Here is a 25,426-nt window from a genome sequence, read left to right as displayed (position 1 = left end):
AACACGGCATATGCACACACTGACACGATGGATTTCAACGTTAAAAAGCTGGCTTCAGATGCAGGAGTCTTCTTCACCCGAGCAGTCCAGGTAATTATTTTAGGAAATCAATTATTTGATATACTGAAAATAAGTGTTTGCAGCGCGCCGACTGATACAGCGCGTAATGCAGTGTCATTCGGGCAAGAAACTGTCAGGCTAATTCTACAACCTCTCAATTTGACTGTCACCACAAACCCGTTTTATGAATAGACACCCGACAGTCCTCGTTAAGGCCCTGCAACGTCATGGTAAGCCGATAAAGGAGCCCTTATCCATTATTGACGGATTTTCTCGACCGTGGCGCCTCAGGGTGCATGTCACCAGGAGACGCGGCGACTCTTCTATCACGCCTCTGCTCACATCATTTTAGACATCTTTGTAGGCTACAATCTAACAACATTTCAGTCATGTTGATCATAAACCAGTAAAAAGATATAGGTTACCCCGTCTCTTCAAAGTTTTCTTATGCCAGGACCCTGGGTTTTACCAGACCGCGAAAAACTCGGGTCTCGTAGACTGTGGAAATCTGATATGGGAAAAATGATCTGGGCCACTGGAGATTATTCAAAATAGATGAAATATCTGTGGTTATAGTCTATTAAGAGCCTGGAGTCATTGAACTGTCAGGGTCCAACGTTTTTCAGAACCAGGTCATGTTGTCAGGAAAAACGCCTTAATGGCATGTCATACCAAGAGATCCATGTTGGAGGTCTGGTTATTGGTGCTTGGAATGAAGCGCATGCTCTAGCAAATCTATGGCTTTACAAGTGAATGATCATCAGGGCCCAGTATTTTTATTTTCAGTTTAATATAGATCAGAATGATCCAGATTGTTGTTTGCTGTCCAGGATCAGATCTATCTGGCAGAGGGGAAATCAGACAGCTCGATCTGATGCTGGACAGTAAAAAAAAAAATCTGCGTCATTCAGATCCAGATTAAAAGTTTTGAAATACTGTGCCCAGGGACCAGAGTGAGAAGATGCTATGTTAAGATATCATGCTGTCATGTGTGTCTAGGAATGCATGGAATGCATGTGTCTAGGAATGCATGGGAGCAGAGAGAAATGCTGCTCTGACATGGTTATTTATTTGTTCATAACGAATACATATTAAATATGTGCTAAAGGCAGTTTAGGCCAGCACCCAACATCCTGAAGACAAATGTGTCCCATGTTACAGAACGGGAGTCCTGGTCGCAGTTGATATAGCAAGGTGATGCAGATTAACAGGGTTAGGGTGGGTTAGGGTGGGTTAGGGTTAGGTGATGCAGATTAACAGGGTTAGGGTGGGTTAGGGTGGGTTAGGGTTAGGTGATGCAGATTAACAGGGTTAGGGTGGGTTAGGGTTAGGTGATGCAGATTAACAGGGTTAGGGTGGGTTAGGGTTAGGTGATGCAGATTAACAGGGACATGTGAGAGGGAGATGTGAAAAGAAAGCATACATTTTTTCAGTCATGCATCGATTTTCTCTAACAGTTTTTCTCACCCACCGATTGTGTGTGTCACTATTAAACCGTGTAGCTCTATGCAGAGCAATTTATATGGATTGGATTGTCAAGAATGCTTGTCATTCCCTTTAATATAACCATCAGCGTAGTTAAAGAGGAATTCAACAGGCAGTTCTGGACATTCAGTGTGTCAAATGTTGTCTGTAGAATGTCTTAATCAACAAGATGGTTTAACCTCATGTGCATGGTCACTAGGAAGGAAACACATCCTCTTTTCACAATGTTCAGTCGTCCCATTTTACAGAAAACAACACCATGTGACCCATGCACAGGGAGATCGGGTCAATAGGAGCTGGAGAGGATGCAGTATCCCAGGGCTTTGACTTAGTTTCTCTTTTTTTAACATTTCCAATGGCTCCAAACCTTCTGCACTGTCAGCAGGGATCTTTGGCCAGTGTGAGATGAATGTTAATCGTTGCTGGGTTTTTTTTTAGTTCTAATACTTTGGACACTGTTTGTAGACCTCTTTAGGATGCAGTGATATTTGAATTCACGTAACTTTTCAACTAGATTTTACTTGTATTCTCCAAAAATGTTTTAACAAACATGTGTACTGTATATGCATATATATTTTTAAAGGTTATTTTTTGGGAGTGGGGTAGTCCCACTCTCATATTTTTCAGTTTTTATTGGATATAGACAGTAAAAGACAGGAAAGTAAGGAGGAGAGGGTATGTCAGCAGGGCTTGGGCCGGATTCGAACCCATGCTTATATATTTTTGATGAAATATATTGTTATTGGGTAGATATTGGTTATTTCTTATTTCTATCCTTCTTTTGCACTAAATTATTATTATTATTATTTTTTTTAATTCCATTGGAATCTTTTTAAATGCATATTTTTCCACCTGTTTTGTTTTTCATTAAAATGTGTTGAATAAATCTCCTTTTAAAGGTGAAGCATATCGTTTTGTGCTTTGCTACCCTCTGGCCACACTGAACATTTGAAAACATGGAAATATGCTATGATTTGACCCAGGTCTTTCACTAACAAACTCTCTTGCTCGAGGTCTTTGGCACAGATTGTGTTTAGGTGAATCCTATTAGCCTATTTTTGATACACTATTGTCAATTAATCACAGTTTAAGACCGGGGAATATCCTGTTACTGCGTGACAGCATACCTGGTAGTCAAGGACCAGGGACTGAAACATTGCTGGTCACGTTCCCAGGTGGAATCCTATTGAAACTTGCTTACACAGTGTGCTTTTTGATATATTTAATTGAACTGTACAGGAAATAGTAACAGGCCCAAATTATAAAATGTTTGTTGTTATATTCACCCTAGATAGTGTAGCAAAGGTGGTTTGAAGACGGGCGGTAGCTCCCCAAGATAATGCCTCGGCTTTGTCTGTTTGTTCCCCTCCTACCTCCAGCCATACAGTGGGAGTGAAGGCGAGCTGTTTTAGCGTAGTTTAGCTTATCTTTGTTTGGTTATCTTAGCTTAGTTTAGCTTAGTGTTATGGTTTTAACAGAGGGTCTAATCTGCCTTAAGATGTTCAAAATTAGCCAGTCACTCCCCTGCTTCAGAGCCAGAGGAACGAACTTGCCTTATCTGCTAATCAACATCCTCATTAGTGAGGGAATGTGTTGGCTGTTTATGAAGGTGCAATGCAAGTGTCTAATACTTGTGCCCCCCCCAGCTCCCCCCAATAAAAAAAAAAAAAAAACATTATTAGCGTCAAACTCAACAGAGTTGTTTCTTGAGGTCATGGTGGCCTTCAAGTTTCAAGTTTATTTGTTACGTCTCATACATGAGTGCAGGGAGTAAAATTATTGGGCTCGGTTCCTTGACAATGTAGCATACAAAATAAAAATAATAAAAATACACAGTAGTGCAATGAGGTAAGGACAAGACAATAAGTGACACAGTACAAGATAAGTGAGACAGTTGGACAGTGACGATTGTTGGGGACAATATGCACAATAGACATGACACAATTGCAGTATAAATAGTAGAGTAAAAAGTAAAGTGGTTCAGTGGAATGTCATTATTATTGCACTGTGCCGTTGGTGTAAGAGGTGTTTGTTTAAAGTGACTGTGCTGGTAGAGTCCATTCTGTGGGTGTGCTGGGGGTAAAGTCATGGGTTCGGGGTAGGCTTGTTCATGAGCCTGATGGCCTGGGGGAAGTAGCTGTTGGAGAGCCTCTGAGTTTTGGCCCTGAGGCTCCGGAGGAGGCTCCGTCTTTTGGACGGCAGCAGTTGAAACAGGCTGTGATTGGGGTGGCTGGGGTCTGTGATGATCCTCCGGGCTTTGCTGACACATCGCTTGGCCGGCCAGGGCAGTATTACTGAGCTGTGCTGCGCTGCGTCTCCTCATGATCCTCTTATCTGTAATTCAATATTGATTTTCTCTGTATTGATTTTCATAGCCCCATTGATGTCTTGGTTAGGTATATTACTTATTACTGACCAAAAACTCTGATTTAAGTGAGAAGTTATGGCCTGTCAGAAGCCCCAAAAGACAGGAAATTAAAAATGAGCACCACCTACCCGCGACTTCACACAGCTTTGATACCTGCTGTGGTGCTGTATGTTGGTCTACTGTACTTCAGACAACATGTTCACCACTGGGAAGCTTGCTTAGGATTCAGAGCTTCTCTCCCAACAACCTGGAAGAGGAGATATGGGGGGGATTATAGTCTCTTCAGGAAGGGTTCAGATTCAGTAGCAACAGTACAGGTGTATGACCATTACAACATCAACCAATGAAATTAATTCAGAAATGAATCTCCCTCTCTTTAGAAGAAATTTCCTCATTTCTATAAGAGCTATGAAAATGAATCTCATGCTCAAATAGAATGACCGCAAGTGCTCTTGCTAGTTTGACCATCCTAAGGTAATTTGGTAACACTTTAAATTAAGGTGCCCTTTATAAAGGGTTTATACATTATGTATGACTAGTTTCTAAACTATGTCTATAAACAGTTTTAACTCCTTGGTATAATCTGTTTGTTATGTTTTTTTGGTCTTTTGGAAATGTACACACTTAAATTATACCAAGCAGTTGTTTGCCCTTTTAGAGCACAAAAACTGTACAACATACAGTCGGCTATTCAACTCTTCTATTCAACTCTTCTATTCAACTCTTCTATTCAACTCTTCTATTGACATGCTATTCTTTACCTAAACTATGGGCCGGTTTCACAGACAAGGCTTAAGCCTAGTCCTGGACTAATTCACACTTTCAATGGCAAATTGCCACTGAGGATGCTTTTTAGTCTAGGACTGGGCTCAAGCCTTGTCTGTGAAACCGGCCCTGTAAGAGCTACATTTTAATAGATGTGTTTCACTAGTTTTCAATCCTCATATTTTGTCTCCAAAGTTCACAGAGGAGAAGTTGGGTCAGGCAGAGAAGACTGAGCTCGACGCCCACCTAGAGAATCTGATCGCACGAGCCGACTGCACCAAGAACTGGACTGAGAAGATCTTCAGACAAACGGAGGTCCTGCTGCAGCCCAACCCAAGTAAGGCCCTGACCGATCTCTCACTGAAAATCACTAGTTTTGGGAATGGATAGCCTAATCTATGAGGCGTTGTAGCATTTTGCTCTGACAGTGTCGTGCTTCAATGTAGACGGCAGTTTAAGGTTCTGAAGGGAGACACATTTTCTGCGAGAGATGTGGCTTTTCTGTGCCCCATCCCATATATGTGTGATTTGCTGGCTTTGCTTTCCCCTCTGTGTTCAACAACAGTGAAATCTCCATCGCACCATCAAATCACTTGTTAATTCGTAAACTAAATTGATATCAGTAAAAACACAACAAGTATATTTTAGGTCTACCTATACTTTTGTTAACTTTCATTATCCTCGCATAATTTAAAAATATTTTACACTTATGTGGGTGTTTGGTAACAGAATGACCGGGCAATGATTTTTAATCTTACAGAAGCCATATCCTAAAAACGAAATATAAGTGTTGATATTAGTGACCGTGGTCTATACTTAATGAGGTTTCATGTTTTACTAAACACCTTTTAAAGACCTTTTCTGCTATCATGGCCTTTGCGTATCCCTATTTTTATAATGGAAGAAGGTTGAGAAATTTATTTCTGACGTAATTTCCCCAAAATATAGACTCTTAGCTTTCATTTGACACACAACTTGATATGCTCTGATATTTGTCATTTTGATCCTCATGCGTCCTTTTACACAGAACTGCCCGTACCGTTACCCAAAGTGTTTTTTTCTCAAAGTCCTACTAATGTGTACATTATCACTGGGCCGTGTGAAAGAAAGATGTCTAATATTATAAAACTTTAACCACTGACTGTCTGTTCTGACCCCCCATGCTACAGTTGACCACACTGGTAAGTCTGTCTCCACTCCCAGGACCCTGTGCTTGGTGATTCCCACTTCTCTCAGAGCCCACAAATATGTTGAAACATGTGTAGAGCTGGTCCCTCTGGTCTTCCTGGGTGCTGTTAGATAGATTCTGCAATAAGAATTGACATGGGGAATTGGAAAAGAACTCAGCTGGGAAAATAACTTTGTTACTGGGTCACAGAGTAAGTGTTATACAGTGCGGTGCTTAAGTAATTTCTTATTTTGGCTCTATGCTCCAAAAGTTTGGAATTGAAATCAAACACTTACTACAAGGTTAAAGTAGAGATTCTCAGCTTTCATTTAAGGGTGTTTGTGTACGTATTCATTTCACCATTTAGAAATTGAAACCTGCCTGTTTGGTTCCTTCATTCTGACTTGAGATGCACACAAGTCAGATCTTAACACAGATCTTAGCATTAATTAGCTGAGGTGTTGCAAAAGTAAAGTAAGTTGAAGACTAATACAGTAATTTTACCGTATGGCCAAATCTGTCAAGGTTTGGTCTGTAAAGATTAAGGTATATAGAATAAGCTGTAATGTTGTTGAGAGGAAAGCCCAGTGGATGTTTGTCAACCGCCCAAACCGTCATAATGAGGCCCGCCTAGCCTTCAGACAAACGGATGACCTGTCAGTATACAGTACGTGTGTGTTTTGTGTGTGTGTGTAGCCTACTTGTACAATTCAAGTAGTCTTAATTCCAATTCCATTGCTTGAAGATTATTTTATTTTTTTTCATTTTAAATCGCAATTGACCCCAACTCTTCTCAGCCTCCCCTATTAAATGTATTATATTTATATGAAGGGATTATTTTTCGGATGATTTCTCCCAGGATGATACAAATTCAACCATTAAAATCCTTTCACAAGCATTTTACACCACCTCTTAAAGGAGGTAACATTTTCATGAATACTCAGTCTTCATAAATATCGGCTGTCTTTCAAGCATTGTAAAACGTATTGTGTGTACGAAATAAATCCTTGAAATCATCCTCTTTTTTGATCCCCAATGTAAAAAGGGCCTTTGGCATAAACTAGCTCAAATGAATAAAGCTAAATAAATTTTGTATTAGTGCTGTCTCTTTTGCCTTATGAATGCCGGACCTGTCTCACCTCTGTCTCACCTCTGTCTCACCTCTGTCTCTATACAGGTGCTCGCATAGAAGAGTTCTTCTATGAGAAGTTGGACAAGAAGACCCCGTCCAGGACCACCAATGGAGAACTGCTGGGCCAGTACATGCTTGATGCTGCCAGGGACTTTGGTCCAGGGACCCCATATGGTATGTGGACCTTGTGCAAGTGTGGGCCTTTTGACGGTACTGTGCTGTCAGAAAAAAAAACTACAAAAAGACAAAAATATAGACACTCAAGACTCAAAAACGTGTCCACAAACACACACACACACACTGTCTTTCTCACACACACACACACACACACACACCACCTCCACCATGAGAAGGTGTACAGGTGTTCCTCCACCATGAGAAGGTGTACAGGTGTTCCTCCACCATGAGAAGGTGTACAGGTGTTCCTCCACCATGAGAAGGTGTACAGGTGTTCCTAATAAAGTGTTCAGTGAGTTTATATGCGTGCTGTTACTGGGAGCGTTACTGCTAAGCCAAGACTTCCCCACGGCTGTTTGCTGCTTGTTTTGACATTTAATTATTCCTGGACCACAGAAATCTTCCTTTGATGCCAAAGTGTCTGGGGGGGTTGGCAATGCAGCCAACTCTAAGACAGGTGGTCCGTGGGCGGTAGGGAGGCAATGCTGTGATTTGGATTGGGAGGATTTGAGGTGTGTGCGTGTCTGTGTGTGCGTGTGTGTGTGTGTGTGTGCTCTTATCAAATGGCCAATTGAAGCAAAATTCATGGCAAATAATTTTTGGTGGGGCCAGCAGAGCTCAGCAGGGTAGCCAACGACCCCGACATAAACCCAAGAAAACCACTCGGCCCGTCTATTCATCCGTCCTGATTGGTAGTAAAGTGTGGTTAATGCAGCGAAGCAGGGAGAGATGCTGGGATGTGGCGGTGGGGGAGGAACGTGGGGGAGGGACGTGGGGGAGGAACGTGGGGGAGGGTTGAACAAGGCTGCTGAAGTGCATTAGGTTTCCTCCCTAGGAGTGTTCTAGTCTTCTGTCTGGCTCCCTTTCCCACTGCCTCATCCGTCTTCCCACTGCCTCATCCGTCTTCCCACTGCCTCATTGTCTCCCTCTCTCTCCTATACAGTGTCAATGACTGTGCAGTTTAACTAAATGATGAGTTATTTTATGTAAGGGACCGTGCCCTCCGTAAGTAATGGGACAGTGAAGCATTCTTTCTTCTTTTGGCACTGTACTCCAAAAGTCTTTTTAAATCAAACAATTACTATGAGGTTTAAGTAGAGATTCTCAGCTTTTATTTGATGGTATTTGTGTACATATTGGTTTCACCATTTAGAAATGACACTTTTTATACATAGTGCCCCTATTTCTAAGCACCAAAAGTAATTGGACAGATTCACATAATGTCCAAGTTAAGCACTCACGTTTAGTATTTGGTCGACAATCCTTCGCATGCAATAACTGCCTGAAGTCTGCGACCCATTGACCCCACCAGACGCTGGGTATCTTCTCTGGTGATGCTCTGCCAGGCCTGTACTGCAGCCATCTTCATCCTCAGACCTCAAAACAAACAACTGAAGATGGCTGCAGTACAGGTCTGGTAGAGCATCACCAGAGAAGATACCCGGCATCTGGTGTCATTTCTAAATGGTGAAACCAATAAGTACACAAATACCATCAAATAAAAGCTGAGAATCAGCTTCACAGTACCATTACTAATGCAGGGCACTGTATATTTTTTTTCTCTCACAAAGATTTATTAATTTTTACATTGTCTAAATTGACTGGGATTGACTGACCACATTATTTGTATGTTCACAATTAAAATGTTTATCTGTGTGTGTGTGTGTGTGTGTGTGTGTGTGTGTGTGTGTGTGTGTGTGTGTGTGTGTGTGTGTGTGACAGGCAGCACCCTGATCACCGTAGGAGAGTATCAGAGGAGACTTGGGGGTGCTGAGCGAGAGTTCCTCCAGACGTCTGCTGTAAACTTCCTCACGCCTCTCCGCAACTTCCTGGAGGGCGACTGGAGAACCATATCTGTGTGTTGTGCCCAATTCCAAATCAGCCCCTATCCCCTATCCCTACTTGTGTAGAAAGATTAAAGACAAATCTACCACTGCCCTTAACCCTAGTTCTGTTTGTCCACATGCAGAAAGAGAGACGCCTCCTGGAGAACCGTCGGCTTGACCTGGACATCTGTAAAGCTCGCTTAAAGAAAGCCAAGCAGGCAGAGGCCAAAGCAGCGGTGAGCCCTCCTCCTCCTCCCCCCCTCCTCATCCTCACTTCTGTCATGTGACTATATTTTGTCCTTGAGTACTCCATGGTGTCATTTGATACAGTATATCGATGTCGACAGTCTGCCGTGATGCCATTGGTTTTCATGCCTCAGAAGGCTAAAAACTAGCTGCTTAGGCAGTGATAGTCGGGTTCAACCAGACTTGCACTGCAAATGAATTCTGTTCTGTGACGCACATTTTTCATTAACAGATTTTGGTAATAGCCAATCATTAGTAGCTTATGAGTGTTGGCTTTCTACCCAGCCCCTCAATACCCCCCCCCCCACACACACACACATACATACACACCACACACGCTCGTAATACCCCAAAATAGCCCACTTAGCTACTTCTTAAACACTTATAAGCTACAAATTATTGCCTGAAAAGTGTTACCATTTTTTTTACTGAAAGGTTTCTAGCAGAGCAGGTTTGATTCAACTCCAGCCTGTGTGCATACAGTTTGTTCAAGGCAACAGTAAACATGTGAGGACTGTGTCATTCCAGTATTTTCAGTTAATACTACACAAACACACTGACTGCCTCTCCTTCCCCTAAGCTATCTCAAATGTGTTGTTAGGTAACAACTCTGGACAGGACATGCTGGGAGTGGTAGGGGGTTGTGGGAGTTCCATCAGAGTCTAGGGGGACTCCTGCTCTTCAAACACCAACCTGGCAATTGTCTTTTCCAAACTACGATGTCCTTGAGTCGTTTAGTGCCGAGGGTGAATAAAGCTGCCCAAATTGTCAACAAATTCTAGAGCGCCAAGGGTGACTTTATTCACCAGAAATGCATAAATTATGATGCTTAATTTCGTAGCCAATCAAAGTGTTGTTGCTAGGTAGATACGACAAAAAACGCTTGGCACTCTAGGTGGTGAGTGTTCCGGAATTGTTTGGCAGTTGGTGAGTTAAGACAGCTGTCAACACCTTCTCCCTCTAGCTGAGGGGTTCAGACTGTGGGCATCAGCCGCTGGTGCACCTAGAATAGCGACCTTGTCTGACATTGGCAAGGAGGTCACGCCACTCGCACCTCCTGTATTGTGATTGGTTAACAACAGCAGCTTCACTCCTAAAATCAAACATGTTTTAACTTTTGCCGCCCAGGCCAACGAACAACCCCTGAATGAATCCCTCTGCATTTCTCCACCCACCGCCCAACTCCCATAGAGAACCAATAAACCCTTAGCAGCTGATGCCCCTAGTCTGAAACCTGCTCTAATCCTCCCTCGTTATGTTGAGCTTTTCATGTGAAGAGCAATAGCGCCACCTGCTGACTGTAAACTAACATGTCTCTCTGTTATCATTTGCAATTTTGTGCAGTGTGAGGGAGATGTGAGTACTGTTTTGTTTTTCAGCTTATCTCGCTTGCTTCTCCTGTTTTTTTTTGTTTTGTCTTGAGTGCTATTTAGGACATCCTCTTCTCCGCTCTTCTTTCAAATCAATTGTTCTGTCAATGTTTTGGGTGGTACACTGGAGCATCGGGGGGGGGGGGGGTGGGGGTGGGGGATATTCTTTCTGGCCAAAAAGCCTTTCTTGCATTGGCATTTCTTTTCAGAAAAGATTTTTAAAAAAAACAAACAACAGCCACCAGGGCGATGGTCTGCCTTCATCAGGTAAGACCTGAGCCCCTATTCTGGTCATCTGACTCTGCTGCATCCTACAGTTATTTTGTTCACCAGCATAACTACTTAGCAGATGATCAGATATGATCGGTCTGTTGTTTTTAAGTGGCCGTAGAGGATAGTGAATCTGGGGTTTTGTTGCTTCTGATTTCCCATGCTCCATTGCACCCTCTTGACTCTGAATGCTACAGCCTCCTCCCACACTCAAATCCCAGAGAATGTTGAACGCATTCAACAGATTTCTCTGCAGTTGATTTTTCGTATTTTCATTACGCAGGTTCAAAGGTCGGGTCTGATCACATGACCAAAGCCAAAAAGGCTGCACCATGAAGATCCAAGACCAACAAATCGCTAAATGAACTAGGCCGTCATTCCACACTCTCAGGTGTTGCGTAAACTTGGCAAATCTTTATTTTTGGGGAATGCGCTCAAAGCGCTCAAAGCATGGCAGAAGCCCCGTCATGTAATTCTACAAAGGCAGTTGCAGTAAATACAATTGTTGATGGTAACTAAGGTGAGTTCTGAAGCAGTCTCTCCCAGCGAGTGGCTTTCTCCTCTCCTTTCTCCACAGCACTGCAATTTTGCTGTTGTGCGCGATGGATAAACACAGCCGTTTTTCTAAAATTCTGGAATTTTTAAATAATTTTAATAATTTAATAATTAATTTTTTCTTAAACATGTCTTCAGGGCCGGACTCGGGCTTCAGGGCCGGACTCGGGCTTCATCTCAACGGGCCCGGGTCAAGTCGTCAGACCGGTTTCAAAGTCCCTAGGTGGTACAGTACACTAGAGGCTAGTGTCCCTAGGTGGTACAGTACACTAGAGGCTAGTGTCCCTAGGTGATACAGTACACTAGAGGCTAGTGTCCCTAGGTGGTACAGTACACTAGAGGCTAGTGTCCCTAGGTGGTACAGTACACTAGAGGCTAGTGTCCCTAGGTGGTACAGTACACTAGAGGCTAGTGTCAGAAGACAGCAGACATATAGAAGTGTCAAATGATAAAGTAAAGGAAGGGAACACGACCCCGACACGCGACCCCGACACACGACCCCGACAACTCCAAAACGTCAGTGTTTTCTGAGAGAGGAGACGTTGTTAAACGTTGGGACCGCCCCCTCAGCAGCTTTGCTTCTTTGTCCAACTCAGACCCCCGTCGCTGTCGAAACTCAGACCCCCGTCGCTGTCGAAATTCAGACCCCCGTCGCTGTCAACTCAGACCCCCGTCGCTGTCCAAACTGACCTCTTGCTTCGCTGTATGTTGCTTGTTATCTCCTCTTTTCTTGTTGTGTTGTTTGTTTTGAAGCAGCTTGCGTTGATGCATGACCTTGTCAACTCTGTTCCCCCCCTCCTCCCCCCCTCCGATCTGTAGGCCGCGCCCGATTTTCAAGAGACTAGGCCACGAAATTATGTTCTGTCTGCGAGCGCATCAGCGGTAAGAGCCCCAGAGGTCACTCGGAAAGAGGACCCTGATTTAGATCAGTGCATACACATCACAGACATGACCTGTACATATGCTGGCACACACACACACACACACACACACTGTCTCTTTCTCTTTTTCACACAAACACACACACACTCACAGTTTTTGACTTTTACACATTCCAGTTGCAACACACATTGGGTGCGTTGCAACTCACGATCCACTTTGCACAGGGAAGCTTTATCTACCTTTCATTCCCTCATGCTACCAATCCATTGTCACCAGGGATGTAATAGTAGAAAAAAAATACCTTGGGTAAATGCTGGACACCGGACCAAATGATTAACGTGAACACTAACGTAAAACGTAACGTCAAAATCTGCTAATTTTAGCAAAAGCTGCCATTTACCCTCCACTACTTTACATCCCTGATTGTCGTCCATTCTCACACCTGTGTTTACTGTAGCATTTCCACACCCACGGTTAGATCTACGGGGTAGACAGAGATGTAGAGATGGAGATGGGAAGCCGAGTCCTTGGGGACTCTTGCTCGAGCCCAGAATTAAAACTCACCTGGGCCGTGACGATTGGTTGAATGAGGTGTGTTACTGCTGGGTTGGAACAAAAGCCTTTGCCCAGAAACGGAGTTGAGAAACCCAGCCCTGGACAGTCATGTATGTTCTCCCTCCCCTTTGGCACTTCGTCCCTGCCAGCTGAGCAGCGCCTGGGAGAACTGGGAGTTGGGAGAAGAGTCCGGTGTGTCGGATCAGAGGAAGGTTGTATGTTGTTATAGAACGTATCGACAACATTAGATCGGATAAAAGTCCCCAGTGAGTTGAACTGTGAAGTGGTGAAGTGATGTAGAAGGTGTTACTTACCCCAGTGTCTGCCTTTCTTGAGGCTCAATAGACAGTTTGTGTTGTGTGTTGAAGCCAGTGTATTGTGGACTCACCACCTCCCACTCCCTAATGGATAGACTCATACATGTAAACTGATGGCTGTAATTCTCCTGTACAAAAATGCCCTGGCACCCTGTTTAGTCTTATCTTTCTCCTTTCCTTTTACCACATTTGAGAAAGTTTTGGTCACGTTTCAGTCTGTCTGCAAAGCAGTTGTGCTGTACAAATGAAAAAATGTTTTACATTGCAGCACAGATACATATATACATATAGATATATCTCCCCATACATGATACAAGTTGCCTAGTTTTGCCCTTTTCTTCAGCTAATGTTCTTTCAGTACTAAAAAAATAACATATTAATTATTCATCGAGAGTTGCTGTAGAAGGATCTTTCCACCTTTTTTAAGATCCATTTCTTGAGCACTACACTCTTAGAAAAGATTGTTCATTTGTCCTCATAGGGGAACCCTGTGAAGAACCATTTTGGGTTCAATGTAGAACCCTTTTGGGTTCCACGTAGAACCCTTTTCACAGAAGGTTCTAAATGGAATCCAGAAGGGTTCAACATGGAACCCAAAAGGGTTCTACGTCGAACAATCGAAACTCATTTGGCCTGAAACAATACCGGCTCTGTCATTGGAATTCCATTGGGAATTCCATTGGGAATTGTCTTTTTGGGGAGAACTACAAGTAGGAACAATAACAGTACCACTAGCTTTTGCAGCGTCCCCGCTAGGCGTCCGATTGATCCCCTGGATAGGCGGGATGTATGTAGTCAATGTATTCAGTCTGTGTTGTTTAAAAAATATTTGGGGAAAGCTATGGTCTGTGGTCGACATCTATGAGCTGACAGGCAGCAATCTTGCCATTATATATTATCTTTTAACAACTGTAATTGTTGTGTATGTTTTGTATTGTTTGTTGTGTTGCTGTGTCGTTTGTTTCTCTAGAATGAAAGATCCTGTAGTTCTAGTAGTCGAACTGATGGCCGTGTTTGTGCCATGTTGTTATTGAAGAAGCTGGCGATATGAATCGCTTTCATGATCTTATCAGTGTAGAAAAAAGGTTTATGGGTGACACTGTCTTAACATCCCCACAAACATAAATAATTATGTTTGTCAAACATAATTGCAAATTCTTTCCACAGAAAGTCGCCCTTGTGTTTGTCCTTATTGGTGTGTGTCTGGCTTCCTGGTAGAAGCATGTTTTCCACCAGTTTGGCTGAACGATCATGAAGCCAAACATCCCCCACAGCTTTCTCATAACATCTGTGCCCATTGCTTCATCTCTGGTGGTCTTTGAGCATGTGTGAAACATTGGAATGTACATGGAACATAAGTAGATTCTTAGTTTGTCTGCCTCATATTAAATGGCTGAAAAAGATGATTATAAATAAATAGATAGTAACCTATATGACGGATGAAGTAAGCATTAAACTCAAGTCTCAAGAATGTAGAATAGTAAGCAGGGAGCCTCTGAATCATCCTTTGATCTATTGGGTTTCATTCAAACTTGTACACTGTCAAATGTAATGAACACAAATGAGTTTTAGACGGATTACTCTTTTCAGTGTTGTGGCCACCAACGAGAGCACCGCACTAGACTCTTTGAATGTCAGATTAGTCAGGAATCGATTTTACAAGTAACTAGTTAATAAGAGATCTCTACTCACATGCCATATGTCAAGAGTAACTCTCCTAATTATGAGAGAAGATTCTAATTGCCGAAATCACAATGTGTGAACATAACATATAAAGCATAGCGTCGTAGTCCAGGGTTCTAGGAATGTAATCGATTGAAAATAAGATTGTCTAACAAGACTATACGTGCTAACTCACGTAGGAAAAGCAGTCTCCTTGAAGTAAGATTCTGAAAACAATTCATACCATCCTTAGACCAAATAGAATTTCTACCAAGAACATCAAAGGACCTTTTATCAGATGGGGGACACCTTCTGGCAAGTTATATCAACAATATATACAATAATACAAGAATAATAATAATATAAAATAATAAAAAATAATAAAAATTCATAAACCGTGTTCCCCACAGGTCTTTATTTAGCTAGATCCGGGGAAACCAGTTCCAATTCGGCTGAATCTCTGTGGAATCTTATCAAAGATACACATCAAAATACTGGAAAGAAACATGACACACTAATGGTAATTGCATAAGAAATGTAATCTCAGACAGGATGTCTGCTAGGCATGCCCATTTTTCTATGATATAATGAACCCAAAACAAAGTGATATCAGTTGATCCAGACATTCCCTTTGACTCACAAACACCGTAAACACATACAGTCATACGACTGGCATCATATTTTCAGACCAGTTTACTAATCAGCCTGTCTTCAGATCCAACTACACGGACAATCAATAATCAATATAATCATACTCTTAGCAAAAATATCACTGTATCACTAAAATCTGTGCAGGCTCTAAGAGTTGAACGTTTCAGGGACTGTGTGAGACATCACAGCACAATTGACAATTCATACGTAGATTCAGTCATATACATTGGTCAGTACCACAGTAATATATAGAGTATATCCTGTACATAGAGAGCACTTGTTGGACTATGAGTATGAAGAGTTGTTGATTATGTACCGGTGTAGGGATCCGGTGATTGCCCTGTAAATAGACACATGGCCTGAGGCCCAGGGAGTGAAGGTGGATGTGAACTGCCTTCTCTGGTGGGATGTCATTACTGTTAGACGTGTTGGTCTGAGAACGGCTCTTGTCTCCTTTCTTGTTGTCATGCTGCTTCCCCCAGCTGTGGAGTGAGGAGGTGGACAAAGTAAGTATACCTTTAGAAGTAGGCATCCCAACCGAGTGACCTAAAGGAAGGCTCTAGGTGTCTACCAGCAGCCTAAAGGGCTGCTACATGTTCATAGGTTGAGTTTGTATAAGAACCGCAGGTGGTAAATGACACGTAATTGGTGTTGGGAGTCTTTAAGAGGGACTTTCACTGTGTGTGTGTGTGTGTGTGTGTATGTGTGTTCCTTGCGTGTGTGTGTTCCTTGGGTGTGTGTTTGTGTGTGTGTGTGTGTGTGTTCCTTGGGTGTGTGGTGCGTGTTCCTTGCGTGTGTGTGTGTGTGTGTGTGTGTGTGTGTGTGTTCCTTGCGTGTGTGTGTCTGTGTGTTGCCCCACTCTTGTAAATGCTGGGGGGTCTTCTCTCTCTCCTCTTCGGTAGGCGGAGCACGAGCTGCGTATGGCTCAGACTGAGTTTGACAGACAGGCAGAGGTCACACGGTTGCTGCTGGAAGGCATCAGCAGTACACATGTAAGTCTGCAGACACCACACCTACACCTACACACAACCCCTTTCACACACATGTATAAGTGCAGTATTTTATCTCAACTCCAACAGTACAGTATACAGGGCCCTCCATAAAGTTTGATTTAAATTTGAATTGCATTTACGCAGTAATTTGGGGCATGTCTTTCCCTACGGTGAGTTAATGGTGAACGATGTCTCGAGACTTTTATTTAAGTTAGCAGAGAAGATGTTTCTGAACACTTGAATGAATGGAGGTCAGGGCATCTGATAGGCTATGGTTTCAATGTGAAATTAAATGTGGGCCCACCTTTATTCTTATCGTAAGGTGATGGTTATGAATATAGGCAATCGATTTAGAGAAATGATGTTGCATGCCCAATACACTACCCTGAAGTGAGGCTGGATCTTAGATCGATCAGGGAGTGTAAGATTGTAAGTAAACTAACTGTGTTAATCTGACTCCATGTGATAGGATTGTTTCTCTACTTGGGTAACTAGCTGAATATAATGAGCCATTGAGTCGAACGGCACAATGTGTACAGTAGCATATGTGGGGAAATCATACAAAATGGTATTTTGAGTAAACTATCCCTTTAAACAATTCAGAAGATAATTCATTATCATGTCGTGTTGGGAGTCTTTGAGAGGGACTTTCACTGTGCGTGTGTGTGCGTGTGTGTGCGTGTGTGCGTGTGTGTGTCTTTCCTTTCTCACTTTCCAGGTGAACCACTTGCGTTGTCTCCATGAGTTTGTTGAGGCCCAGGCCACCTACTACGCCCAGTGTCACCAGTACATGCAGGAGCTCCAGAAGGAGCTGAGCAGGTAGAGCATGCAGGATAATATACTAACTATGACTCTACTGACCTCGCTGCCAGCGAGTCCAACTCTTTAAATTCATCATACTGGCTTATTATAAGAGGGCTTATAATAAATAAGCCTTCTTGGTACGTTTCTTAGTACGTTTGCGAAGCAACACACTTCTGTTATTCGTCATACTTAATATTCTTCTTCTTCAAATTGAGTTAACTAGTTAACTGGTTAACGAGGGCTTATATACTCTACTGTATGTCATGTTTCATCCATATTGTTTTAATAATTCCCTCCTCTCCTGACGCTCTCTGCTGACAGTGCTAATGGAAATACGTAAGTAATCTCTATGTGTGCCAAATGATGAACTTTATACAGGGCCTATAGAAAGTTTGCATACTCTTTCACCTTTTGTTGTCTTTCAGTATTTTTTCACACTTATCTACTATTATATATATATATATATATTTTAGGCTGTTTACTGGACGCTTAAAAAATAAAAATAATAATTGATTAAAATGAAGAACTGAGAAGACCTGTTTTCTTCAGTGTTCACCAGTGCTGTTACAACAAGTTACGCAATAAGTTGAATTGAGTGCAGCAATCCATCAATCCAGAGTCCATCTGAGTGCAGCAATGATAGTGCTACTGCAGGACTAATGCCTGTCTTTGTAAGGTCCCTTGAATGTCTTTGTAAGGTCCCTTGAATGTCTTTGTAAGGTCATTTGAATAGGGAATCGATGATTTGTTGTTGATAAGGCCAGCACTTCAAACTGAGTAATTTCATTGTTTTTAGAAAACATCTTAACATAAGCTTGAATGATTTAAGAGAGCCATGTGTGTTTAATTACTGAGTTATTAATCTTGTGCATTTGTGAACATGCAAGATATTTACTAGTTTACACCTTAGTTTCGCTTTTCCTTGTGTTTTTGCATTACCATGTCAACCAATTCAAACCATCGCTTCCTCTCTTCATGAACCCCAACCCCAGGTTCCAAAACAACTTTGCCGGAAACCCCTCCACCTCCACCACCTGCCCCTCTCCCATCTCCTCTGCCACCCTGCCTGGGGCCTCACCCCCTGGGCTACCCTCGGCCTCGTCCTCTTCTGCCAGTGCTCGGGAGTCTGACCCACTGAAGATCGAGGAGTTTCAGCCCCCCGCCACAGGCACGCGCAAGGCCAAAGTCCTGTATGACTACGATGCCCATGACACCAGTGAGCTGTCCCTGCTGGCTGACGAGGTACAGTATGAGCAGCTTGTTGCTGTTTTTTATATTTTTACATAAAAGATGAATATCAACATGCACTCAATGGCACTATGCTTCTGTATATGGTGCTAGGTAAACAAGGCTGTAATGATCACTCTGATTATTTGGGCCAGTAACTTGTATCAGAAAAAGACCGATTTTATTCTACATATCCATCCACCCCCTCCTCAAAGGATAAGTGCATTGTAAAGGTTATTTTATTTTTTATTGAAACTATAGTTACCTCATCTGCGTAGAGCCTGTCTTTACTTCACCCCAGTGAAAATTCCATGGATTCGCAATCTTCCAAAAATATTTAGTCCATGCCAAATTAATTTGTAGTTTAACAGGTGGAAACTGCTACTACCGACATGTACTACAGCATTCAACCCCCTGCACAATGTGACAGTTCTGAAAGAGTCAAAGTGAAATACATCACTGCAGAAGAGAACCTGATTCACCCCCTTTGTTATGGAATTCAACAAAACTAACCCTAACCCCAAATGCAAAAATGTCTTCAACAAGATACACAAAGTTCAATAGAATGCAATAATAATAAATAATAAAACATGTATTATTGTTATAATAATAATATAATTGATAGTGGGGGGTGAAGAGGTCTTTAGGAGGGACAGTTAAGATGCAGCCTGAAGAGACGGGTCTTCAATCTACGGCGGAAGATAGGTAGTGACTCTTGTCTCCCGGTGAATATACCCTGTACAGGGTACCAGTCCAGGCCTCCTTCTAACGGGTTAAATCTCCTGCCTAAAGGGTCTTACCCTACTAGGATTCTAGAAGATAATCATAGGCTGGTGTTGAATAGATTCACCCTGCTGTTAACCGTCTACTTCCCACAGTTTCCCCTGCTACCGCTTAATGCTAAGCCCTGTACGCGACCTACAAGTCAGAACTCAGTATGTGAAAGCCCCAATGGTTAACGACAGCTCTATTCTTATGAGTGCCAGTTGGTGTGGTTGCAGCAATTGTATTTATAGATGAGGACCATTCATCCAAAGGGGATATTTCAATAAAATGGCTAGAATAACCATTCAGATCCTTTGATGTAATATGCACAGTGTAATCTAACTCTTTATGTTTAGCAAGGAGGATGACACATAATTTCAAGTGGCAAGTACTATACTATGTATAAATCTAATAAAACTTGTCCTTGGTTTGCAGAGTTGTTCTTTATTCAAGCATTAAGCATCGCATTAGGTACACCTTGCTAGTACCAGGTTGGACCCCCTTTTGCCTTCAGAACTGCCTTAATTCTTTGTGGCATATATTCAACAAGGTGCTGGAAACATTCCTCAGAGATTTTGGTCCATATTGACATGATAGCATCGCGCAGTTGCTGCAGATTTGTCAGCTGCACATCCATGATGCAAATCTCCCGTTCCACCACATCCCAAAGGTGCTCTATTGGATTGAGATCTGGTGACTGTGGAGGCCAAAGGAGTACAGTGAACTCATTGTCATGTTCAAGAAACCAGTTTGAGATGATGTGAGCTTTGTGACATGGCGCGTCATCCTGCTGGAAGTCGCCATCAGAAGATGCGTACACTGTGGTCATAAAGGAATGGACATGGTCAGCAACAATACTCAGGTAGGCTGTGGCATTTAAACAATGCTCAATTGGTACTAAGGGGCCCAAAGTGTGCCAAGAAAATATCCCCCACGCCACATTTAAAGTCACTTAAATCACCTTTCTTCCCCATTCTGATGCTCGGTTTGAACTTCAGCAGGTCGTCTTGACCATGTCTACATGCCTAAATGCATTGAGTTGCTGCCATGTGATTGGCTGATTAGATATTTGCGTTAACGAGCAGTTGAACCGGTGTACCTAATAAAGTGTCCGGTGAGTGAATATCGAGTGCTACTAGTTCCCCCATTCCTCCGATATGTTGATAGCCTCTGTAGCCACAGGCTCCCCCCCCCCCCTCTCTGGCTCGACAACCTCTTCTTTATGCCCATCCCGCATCATCCCCTGAGCTGAGCTCTCAGCTTCACTGGACACTTCTAGCTTGACAACACTAGATGGAGCCAGCCCCCCACGTCCGGGTGCTCCATCCGGAATTCACCGGTACCCACGTGACACCGCCATCCCCCCTCGTCCATAAGGGAGCCTGCCATGATTTGAGCGTCGCTTCTTAAGTTCTGAGTGGAATACTCAAGTGGAAATGCAGGCCGGGGGAGGGCCAGACTTTCGACACTCTGCAGTCATGACAGCAGTGGGAAGCTCGTTCCACCAGCGGGGCGCCAGGACAGTGAAAAGCCGTGACCTCTGCTGCATCCACATAGTGATCGGACAGGGGTTTGGGGGCTGACCATTGCTTGCAAGTATGGAGGGGGCTGTTCCCTTTGCCGCCCGGTAGGCGAGGGAAAATTTGGGGAGATTGAACACCAGACAGGTGGCAGCATTCTGGATGAGCTGCAGAGGCCTGATGGCGGAGGCAGGGAGGCCGGCCAAGAGTGTATTGCAGTAGTCAAGGCGAGAGGTGTTTTGACCAAAAGTTGTGCTGCTTCTCTGGTGAGGAATGGACATATCCTTCTGATGTTGTATAGGAAGAATATACAGGAGCGTGCTGTCGCTGTGATGTTCGCCACACAGGATAAATGGTTGTCAAGGATCACCCCAAGGTTCTTGGCTGTCTGGGAGGAGGTCACAGTAGAGTTCTCTCTACTGTGATGGAGAAGTCTTGGAGAGGAGAGGCTTTCCCCAGGAGGAAGAGCAGCTCAGTCTTGTTAAGGTTGAGCTTGAGGTGGTGGGCAGACATCCAAGTGGAAATGTCTGCAAGATGCGCAGAGACATGTGTTTCCACCTGTGAGTCAGAAGGGGGGAAAGGGTGAATGTTGAGTGTCATCTGCGTAGCAGTGGTAGGAGAAACCATGTGAGGAAAATACAGAGCCAAGAGATTTGGTATAGAGGGAGAATAGTAAGGGCCCTAGGACAGAGCCCTGGGCGACCCCAGTGGTGAGGGCTCATGGAGAGGACAGCGTTCCTCTCCACATCACCTGGTAAGAGCGATCGGCCAGGTGACAACATTTAAACAAACTGTCCACTAAGCCTAACCCTAGCCCTTACCCTATCCCTTATCCTAACCCTAAACTTAACCCAAAAACTAACCCTACCCTTAACCCTTATCCTAACCCTTACCCTAGCCCTAACCTTAACCTTTATCCTAACCCTAAACTTAACCTGAAACCTAACCTTAACCCTTACCTCTGAGTACATTGTCACTGCATAGTACTGTGTTGTTATCAATTTGAGTTAATCATGTTACAATCACCGTGTTACTATATTGCATTTAAAAGGAATGGGACAAAAATTAGTCCAATAGGTTAATGAGTAGAACACTGCACGTATCCTATACCTTGTTATAACCTCTGAAGTAACTGGATAGGTATCCTATACCTTGTTATAACCTCTGAAGTAACTGGATAGGTATCCTATACCTTGTTATAACCTCTGAAGTAACTGGATAGGTATCCTATACCTTGTTATAACCTCTGAAGTAACTGGATAGGTATCCTATACCTTGTTATAACCTCTGAGGTAACCTATATGACTGAGGAATTCTATACCTTGTTAGAATCTCTGAAGTAACCTATATGACTGAGGTATCCTATATGACTGAGGTATCCTATGTGACTGAGGTAACCTATATGACTGAGGTATCCTATATGACTGAGGTATCCTATATGACTGAGGTAACCTATATGACTGAGGTATCCTATATGACTGAGGTATCCTATATGACTGAGGTAACCTATATGACTGAGGTATCCTATATGACTGAGGTAACCTATATGACTGAGGTATCCTATGTGACTTCCAAAGCCATTTCAGGTCGGTGCTCATGTGGAATCAATCTAGAGACAAGGTCACCTCATGATTGGATCATGGCTAGGCCTATTCTTGTAAATTTCCCCAAAAATGTATAAATTACGATGCTTCATTTTGTAGCCAATTAAAGTATTGTTGCTAGGTAAACACCACACACACTTGGCACTCTCTGGAATTCTTTGGCAGTTAGTTAAGTTAAAACCTTAAAAAAAAAAAAAAAGAAGTGTGACCAATCTGATTGTGTTCATCAGCAACTTGGACTTTTAGTTGTCGTTGCTGTTCAGCTGTTAGTGCTAACACGATGGCCACCTCTGCTTTCCAGCTCATCACCGTGTACACCGTGCCAGGCATGGACCCTGACTGGCTGATCGGAGAGAGGGGCAACCAGAAGGGAAAGGTGCCTGTCACATACTTGGAGCTGCTGAGCTAGACTGACCAAACCAGGGGCTAACACACACACACACACACACACACACACACACACACACACACACACACAATATCCGGTGCACAAAGTGTATACATAAATAAACACATACTCACTCTCTCAAACAAACGAATGCATACTCATGCCTCTACTTGTGGTCTCATGGATGCTTGTATGCACAACACACTTATGTTGTTCTCTGACCATGGCAGACACATATGCAAAATTGTCCAAAAACAAACAAAAGTGAAATTAATATGGCTACAAAATGCATGAGAAGGGGGAACAGTTACAAGACCACAGTGAATATACATTCTGAACACATTGTTGCTTTATTCTACTGTCCTGTTTAGAATGATTCTACTCGTCCTGTTTAGAATGATTCTACTGTCCTGTTTAGAATGATTCTACTGTCCTGTTTAGAATGATTCTACTGTCCTGTTTAGAATGATTCTACTCGTCCCCTTGGCCTGTGTAGCTGAGGAGAAGGGGGACAGCTTCTGGCTATAGAATTCCCTACACTTACGCTCTCACTTAGTCACGTCTTGGTCTTCCACTTCCCAACAAAGCTATTTTAGTCATGATTACTCACCGTCTCATGCCATTGGCTCAGACACAAGTGATTGCAAGACAACACTATCGTCATGAATACATGGATGGCATAATCCTTTGGCAAAGTATTTACATGAGTCACTGACATAACGGGACAAGAAGAAACAAGCAATACCTTTAGTTCTCATTCTGTTTTTAAGATTTGTGTGTTGTCACATTCAGTTGTACATATTATATTTTTGTATTTGATTTCCTTTGAATTCGTTGATGGCACCGATGATGTTCCCCCATCTTTTGCCTGTTGTGTTTGTGAGGACAAGGACAAAACCATAGTAACTAAAAGAGAAGTTTATGCATATCTAAGTGTTGAGTTGATCTCGTGGTGGGGTTGTTGATGTGTGTGTGTGTGTGTGTGTGTAATTGGTTTATTTTTCTTGTTTGGAATGTGTATACAGTATGTTCCTGTGTCTGAGTGTCTTGTATGTCCAATTGGTCAAGGATGTTTGTCATAAGTGGTGTGTATCGTTTTTGTGAGCTATCAGGTCTTTGTGTTTTATCTTTTTAACTTTTTTCAAATGGGTGCCGTTGGATGTTCTAAGTTCAGACCTGTGATTTTCTCTCCTCTCTAATCCCCTCCTCCCTCCATGCAGATGTCTGTTTTTGAATTACAAATCGACTCCTCGCCCCTAATCACTGATTTGAAAGGACCGTACAGGAGTAGCTAATATGGCAAAGACTTTGCTCAGCCTATCAGTAGGCCATTTAGTTTTAATTGTTATTTAAACATGTTGCTAACACCAATCAAATCCTTTTAGACATGCATGACGTGTCTAGGGTTAGGAATTGATTTGGAACATATTACAGTATATCTCTACCCTTCTCTACCTGACTATTTGTCAGTATACATAATACCTGTTCCTTGACCAATTATTATTGTATGACTGAAACTTGAACTAAATAAAACATATCCTGTTGCAACTGATGAGGAAATAGCACTGGATTATTTCACAAGTCTTCACAACAATTTGCAGTATAATAAAGCTGGACATGCAATCATAATACCATACAATGGCCCCCATTTTCCTTATTCAGAACAACACATAAAGGTCCAGTATGGAACGTTCAAGCTGTCTAACGGTTGTAATGACTATGTTTAATCGGTAGTGATCAGGGAACGGATTCCCTTGAAAGAAATATTTCATTTATGAATGTTGTTTTGGTCCGGAAAAAAGTGTTTTCTAAAGGTGTGAGTGTGCTACTCGACACACGGTTTGCATATACCGTGCAGTAAACATGTTGTTACTGCCAGGAGTGTTCTAGGGGAGTGGACTCACCGATGTCCGACACTGCAAGTCCATTTCGGGGGTGGACAGGCTGGGGGAGCAGACCTGCAGGCCAGCAGACCCCTAGTCACAGGCTTGATCATAGCTTTTTCCCTGACCTCCACCTCTCTCAGGCCTCACCAGCTTGGTGGTACCAATTCCCCCCAAGAAGTTAGTAATTTTAGTGCTCAGGTATTTCTGGAGCTCTATACAAGTCATGAGCTCCAACAGACTGTGTCTTCTGCTTCCTCTTTTGTTGCTGGACAGGCCTAAGCCACGGATCAGTAGGCCTAAGTAGTTCATCAGTCCTCATTTTTCCAACAACCTACAACCGGATAGAGGACAGAGTCCTGCACCTACATCCTGATAGAGGACAGAGTCCTGCACCTGCATCCTGATAGAGGACAGAGTCCTGCACCTACATCCTGATAGAGGACAGAGTCCTGCACCTACATCCTGATAGAGGACAGAGTCCTGCACCTATATCCTGATAGAGGACAGAGTCAACAAGGTAATTGACTTACAACTGGTCCAGGCAGGTCAGTTTCACAACATCACTCATACAAGTCTTTTCTTTTTCTGATGTAACATCAGTATCTTATTGCAAGAATTGCACAATATACTTATTATAATTATACTCAGCAGCATATTTACTTGGAGACTAGGTAGGTAGACAGAAACCGCCAGGTAGACAGAAACCGCCAGGTAGACAGGGATGGTATAGGGTCTGTATTGAAGCCCAAGG

General features: G+C 42.9%; 1 protein-coding gene across 3 annotated transcripts; it reads left to right on the top strand.

Annotated features, from left to right (window-relative positions):
• sh3glb2b (SH3-domain GRB2-like endophilin B2b) lies at nucleotides 1–24,332 on the top strand. Of its 3 annotated transcripts, none has more exons than XM_083670823.1 (10): nucleotides 1–90; nucleotides 4,874–5,015; nucleotides 7,024–7,152; nucleotides 8,878–9,011; nucleotides 9,125–9,217; nucleotides 12,242–12,304; nucleotides 16,392–16,481; nucleotides 17,200–17,300; nucleotides 18,278–18,527; nucleotides 22,703–24,332. In XM_083670823.1, exons 1-10 carry the CDS (start codon nucleotides 28–30, stop codon nucleotides 22,808–22,810), a joined length of 1,173 nt encoding a protein of 390 aa, XP_083526949.1. In that variant the 5' UTR covers nucleotides 1–27; the 3' UTR covers nucleotides 22,811–24,332. The 3 variants fall into 3 exon arrangements, with proteins under 3 accessions (XP_083526949.1, XP_083526951.1, XP_083526950.1); XM_083670825.1 differs by lacking the exon at nucleotides 22,703–24,332 and adding an exon at nucleotides 19,948–20,014; XM_083670824.1 differs by lacking the exon at nucleotides 12,242–12,304.
• The last annotated feature ends 1,094 nt before the right edge of the window (nucleotides 24,333–25,426 follow it).

Source organism: Argentina silus, assembly GCF_951799395.1.
Source record: "Argentina silus genome assembly, chromosome: 5".
Lineage (NCBI taxonomy): Eukaryota > Metazoa > Chordata > Actinopteri > Argentiniformes > Argentinidae > Argentina > Argentina silus.
The sequence above is the reverse complement of the archived record's forward strand: the minus strand, read 5'-3'. Positions and strand labels throughout refer to the sequence as shown.

What these genes read in the sequence shown, in the direction of transcription:
- sh3glb2b (XM_083670823.1), top strand. Translation starts at nt 28, where the DNA reads ATGGATTTCAACGTTAAAAAGCTGGCTTCAGATGCAGGAGTCTTCTTC. An exon ending in TCTTCACCCGAGCAGTCCAG is followed by an intron (nt 91 to 4,873) that starts GTAATTATTTTA and finishes TTGTCTCCAAAG; the next exon opens with TTCACAGAGGAGAAGTTGGG. An exon ending in TGTCTGCGAGCGCATCAGCG is followed by an intron (nt 12,305 to 16,391) that starts GTAAGAGCCCCA and finishes CCTCTTCGGTAG; the next exon opens with GCGGAGCACGAGCTGCGTAT.